Consider the following 6,087-nt stretch of genomic DNA (forward strand, 5'->3'; position numbering starts at 1 on the left):
TTGCAAGCTATTATTTATATAAAAAAAAAATTGATAAAATTTTTTGTATATAATTTCAGTGAAGTGTTCAAATGAATTAAGTTTGAATGTAATCAAAATGTCCTTTACGGCAATTGTGCACTAGTGCTTCAGAAAGTAGTTTATCTAGTACAAATGAAGAGTGGAATGCAACTTTAAGAAATTATAATCGTGAAAACCGAAAACTTGGGCCACATGTTATTGATTATGAAAATGTAATTCATCGTTATCCAGATGAACAATTCAAAAGTCATTTCAGGTACATGATATTGTATCACATATAACACTGTAGATTTTGAAAGTGTCATGTCGAATTGCACACCTAGATTATAATCTGAATTTATGCTACTCCTAAGTTTCTTGTTGACATCTTCAAAAGATCGTGGTTGTTATATGGAACGGTTAAAGTGGTATATTGATCGTTGTGAGCGCTTAGTGGAACGCACGGAAAAAAGTAATTCATGGTGTTTCAGGTAACCGCTGTCAAATCTATAAGTCAGCAATAGCATTTAGCTTACTCGTTTTGTTACCTTCATTCCGGACCATAACCAAGGGTGAAGAATACAATGATGCGGAATGAAGTAGGAGTTAGAGGTGTTTTTTTTCTGGCAGTTAATCTCATTCAAGCGTGCATTGAAAAACTATTCGTAGTTACGTCATTAATAATAAGATTTGCCAGAATGAAATGATTCAATTTGTGTCAGACGTCATATTAAATAATAAAAACAAACTTTTTAGTTTTATCTAACGTCAATTATAATCAGATTTGTGCAATTAATAATTTTCCAGCTTCCTTACAACGTATTTGATGGAAAATTTTCAGCACTATAACGATCGAAATAAAGCAGAAACTGACAATTGACGCAACATAATGTAAAATTTCGTTTCAAAACCAACCTCACGCTAGTTTTGAATCATGATGAATACGTTTCAAATCTTAGTTGATATGACGTCAACGTTTTAACGCCAGAATGAATGTATTGGAGTCACAGACGAATACGTTTACATTAGCTCTAGAAAACGCCTTAGGTGTTAGCTTTTCTTTTGAGGCAGATCAGTCCAAAGTAGAGATGAGCTTATCGATATTAGATGTTATCGATATGATATCTTATCGATACCGATATTTTGAATTCGTATCGATATTCCTTATCGATATATCGATATTTTTTATCGATATATAATAGATAAAAAAACATACATTATGTAAAATATATTACTGAATAAATTAAATTCACACAACTCGAAAACAAAAAGTAACCTAAATGAATTAAATAAATTCTAACAATCGGAAAACGAAAAGTAACAACCTAAATAAATTAAATTTGTGAAATAAAATATTTACATAAAACAAAACATTTATTCTGGATAAACTAAATATATACCTAGAAACTTAATCTAAATTTGAAGCTAAAAATATATTTTTTTCAACTCTCTTGGGACTGAGGCGAGTTCTACGGTCCCGTAGGAGTTGTCCACTTTTAGAAAAAACTCTTTCCGATGGAACAGACGTATAAGATTGCATATCTGAAGAATATAACAATCAGTCCCAATTGGTATTTAGTTATAAAAGATTGAATTACTGTACACCTGGCTTGTCTCCATGAATCATTTCCATCAATATTTTCAAAATATATCCAGCATGCACTGCGTTTTTGTCTGGGTTTCTTAAACTTTTCCTTTTTTACTTTTTCTAGGGATGTCATATTCCTTGGTATATTAAGATGATGAAAGATTGTTATTGTTAGGAAATAGAAACAAACCAACAAAGTCAAAACAAAAAGTAGATTGGATGAAGTGACAAAACTATTTTTTAATTTACGTTGACCTAACAGTAATGTAATATGACAAATTGCAAATCTCGAAGACAGACACTCTTCTTTCCTACCTTTACTTCTTCTTATGAGCTGTACAATGAAACTATGTTGCCAACTAGCCAATCGTCTTACTTAATAGTTACGTGGAAGAAGTATCGTTTTATAACAACAAAAGTGTTTCATTCTTTTCATTAAATTGATCATGAATTTCCACAAAATAAACAAGTCATCAATTACACAAATTATTTCGATATTCTTATGGATATTACTTTTTGTATCGATATTCTTATCGATATTACTTTTTGTATCGATATTCGATGTTCAAAATGTTTATCGATACCTTATCGATATATCGTATCGATAAGCCCATCTCTAGTCCAAAGGGTAAGGGAGCCAGGCTCCAACCAGTGCTGCCGTTAAGGTACTATTGTACCGCATTCGGTACTATTCCATGATTTTGATACGAAGATACTACCCGGATCAATATGTAGACTATTTGGTACTATTTACTATAATCCCAATTTTTTACATTTTCACGTTGACTCCCATCGAGTACAGTAAAAAATAACAACAATATGTGTGGCAACAATGCAATTCCGTGTTTCAAGTTCCAGATCAGCAAATACCGTACTTGTGTCAAAATTGCGAGCTATCATCATAACTCTGCATTATTTAATCTTGTGTTCTGTATTGTGCCTGTGAACTGTGGTTCTGTCATCTGTCAGTCAGTCAGCAGAACAGCAGTTTCAACTTCTAACCTCACACCTCACCTTGAGAAATTGGTTTTATTGTTTTGTCAAAATAAATAGGAATATGGACAGGTAAAAATAAATTCTCGAATCTAGCTACTTGAAAACGTCTTTAGTATTGTTCATTCTATTGTGACAGAAACCTAATTAAAACAAAACACATTTGCAACCGTGAAAGAGCAATTTGAAGAAGGAAAAAAGACACCTTTTTATCAAATGTTCTGATTATGATCTTTCTCTTAAGGAACATTTCTTAGTTTCCAGCAAATTGTTTACTCCATATATTTTCCGAATTTAAATGAATAACACGTTTGGCATTACTGGCATTTGGTCTGAAATGACTTATGCGCATGTGCCATGCCTAGTCTTGCGCATTACATTTTGGGTACTATTTTCTTGTAAATTTCGGTACTTTTTGAATTGACGTTGCGGCAGCACTGGCTCCAACCTGTCCGAAACCAAGATGGCTGTCGCCTTATTGTGGTTAGGTGTCAATTTTGAATATTAGTCAAAGTAGATAAGAATAGATAAATAATATAAAAATTAATAATATAGTGTTCCTCTTTCTGAGGAATTATAAGTAATGAAAAAGATTACCTTACATTCTTTGGTAATAATAATTTGATTGTATTGACAAGGAAAATGAAATCACACATATTTAATATTATTCGCTTTCAAAGTAAAATTGTAGGAGTGAGGCAGTACTGTACCCCTGCCTTGAATTTTCAAGATGATTTTTGCAAAAATCACATTGAAACTAGTGCAATTCAGAAATCATTGCTAACCATAGGATCAGCTATGGTATCGATTTTAGATCCACATCGTGGAGATATGATTGCTTGTTTAGCAGAAACGAGTGGTGAATATTCTGCGAAATACATGTTGAAATTGATGAAAGAATCGAAGGAAGGCTCCGAAATACTCATGGAAAAACCAAGAATAAATACAAAAACTGTTGATGTAGCTTATTTAGGAAGTTTACCTGAAGGCACCTTAGGAAAGACCTATAGCAATTTTCTACTAAAAAATGAAGTCACGCCAGATTCTCGGGTACCAGTTCAATTTGTTGATGACATAGAACTTGCTTATGTTCTACAAAGATATAGAGAAGTTCACGATTTGATTCATACGGTGTTACAAATGCCCACTAACATGCTTGGAGAGGTAACAGTCAAATGGGTTGAGGCAATTCAAACCACATTACCAATGTGCATAGGTGGAGCAATTTTTGGACCAATTAGATTAAAACCCAAACATCGTCAGCTCTATTTACATCACTATTTACCCTGGGCTTGCAAGACCGGAGCAACTGCAAATTTTTTGTTGAACATTTATTTTGAGAAAAGATGGGAACAGCCTATTCATGAATTTTTTAGAGAAGTCAATATTAAACCCTTGCAAATAAATAATTCAACTTAACAGTTGATACACCAGATTTTCATTGAAAGTTGTAACAACAAATACTAAAAATATTAGTATTCAATGTGCTTGGAAAAACATATGTTGCGGTTTTGTAAACTGTTCATTGAAGATCTCAAAAAAGTGTGACAGTTAAATGAAAATCACAAATTAAAAAGGTTGGGAATTTTCAAATATGAGATTAGAATTAATAAATTTTAATGACAATATGAGAAAGCAATAATGAATGAATGTCAATGACATTCGTATTTATTTTACTGAATTTGCAAATATTTCCCAACATAATTCATCACATCCATTTTTTATAACTTCTTTAGATTTGACTAGCAGAAGATGATGGATTTCAATAGAAATGTATCTAGGAAAGTGTATACTTCCTAATTAGATAATTTCACATGTTGCTAAATATTTTTTGAGTCGTTTATCAATTTAATTAGGTACATAAATCCATCTTTATATAATATCCTTGAGTTATGGTTGATTATTATAGAAATGATTTACTTTTCATTCTGTGACCGTTCTGTTTTTTGCACATGAAAAAAAATCAACTCTAATATATTCTACTGAAAACAAATGTACTCTTCAGGTGTAGAATGTATTTATTGTCCTGACCCCTTTTTTGTTTCTTAGGCTTGTTTCATGAATAAATAAATATTGAATATTTTCTGAATTTTCTATTTAGAAACCAAAACCAAGATTTGACTCATCAGTTTTGATCTTTTATATGAACCTAAGAATAATTGCAATTTTTTTTCTGTCAACAGTTTTGTATACAGGGTCTTTCACGACGAGCGTTCCTTAGGAATATATGGAGAACGATTCAAAATTTTGTGGTAGCGGGTTTTACAAAATGGCCTTCTCAACTAAAATATTTTCAACTTCCAGTCTCTTTCCGTTATACCGGAAGTTGAGGGCAACTTCCTTATTTCAAATGGAACACCCTGTTCTTGGTTTAGTATTGCTTCGAATGATTTACATTTCAAATATTTCCTAAAATCGGATATATCTTGCCAGGGGTGTATTTTAGCTATACGACATTCTTCATGAATTTGTTATCTTTTTTTTCGTAGTATCCAAAAATAAAAGAATAGTGTTTGGTTTCCATTTGAAAAAATCTTCTCAGTTTTCTCGATGTTGTTTTAGGTGGAAATTTCGACCAACCTGTAAATTATTTTTGAAAATTTGATGGGCCTGTTCATGACTTGATGCTTAAGGTGTAATTCTGTGAAATTTCACACTTTCAACTGTTACTGCCTATGAGTTATTTTTTCGGAGTGGTGCTGTAACTGTCAAATTTTTCAGAAAAAAATTAATATCTTGAAAACTAACAAATTTGGGTATAGGCACTGTTATACAAAGTGGCCTAAAATGTGCTGAGAAATTCAAAAATGTAACAAAATATAGGGTGTTCCATTTGAAATAAGGAAGTTGCTCTCAACTTCCTGTATAACTGAAAGAGACTGGAAGTTGAAAATATTTTAGTTGAGAAGGCCATCTTGTAAAACCCACTACCACAAAATTTCAAGTTTATATTTTGAATTGTTCTCCATATATTCTTAACGAACGCTCATCGTGAAAGACCCTGTATTGGTAAATCCCTCGGATTTTAAACATGTTGTACAACATTCAAATGAAACCTATTGTTAAACTACTTTCCAGAGAACATATTTATATTTGACCTACTTATAAAAACAAGCGGCTGCATGAAGAATGTAGGTATTGAGAATGGAGAGTAGATTCAACTTGATATCTTATAAAATATTGCAATATAATTGAGAATACCAGTAATGTGAATATAATGACCACAATGTCGAAATTAATGATATAAGTACATTTTTTTGATTGTCTTAAGGGAAATATTGAGAAAATTGTTGAAAAGCTGCTTTTGTTTGCTGAATTCATGGAGTTACTGAAAAATAGTAGTGATAATTCGTTTTATTGAAAATGTTTGATTAATATAACATTTTCAATTTATTGAAGAAAATATCCATTGTTTTGACATATCAGTTTATAGAGTATCTCTCGTACGAATCTCATCAATTGGTGACTACATAATCCAGTAATTTAAGATTAAATTAGGTAAGAAT

General features: G+C 31.6%; 1 protein-coding gene across 1 annotated transcript; it reads left to right on the plus strand.

Moving 5' to 3' along the window:
• Positions 1–3,018: 3,018 nt before the first annotated feature.
• On the plus strand, positions 3,019–4,661 carry LOC111513361 (ubiquinone biosynthesis protein COQ4 homolog, mitochondrial). Its single transcript, XM_023169561.2, has one exon. It carries the CDS (start codon positions 3,224–3,226, stop codon positions 3,998–4,000), a length of 777 nt encoding a protein of 258 aa, XP_023025329.2. The 5' UTR covers positions 3,019–3,223; the 3' UTR covers positions 4,001–4,661.
• Positions 4,662–6,087: the final 1,426 nt, after the last annotated feature.

The sequence above is a fragment of the Leptinotarsa decemlineata genome, unplaced genomic scaffold, assembly GCF_025532065.1.
Source record: "Leptinotarsa decemlineata unplaced genomic scaffold, Ldec_3_MD MMD2_tig00000251_RagTag_RagTag, whole genome shotgun sequence".
Taxonomy (NCBI): Eukaryota; Metazoa; Arthropoda; class Insecta; order Coleoptera; family Chrysomelidae; genus Leptinotarsa; species Leptinotarsa decemlineata.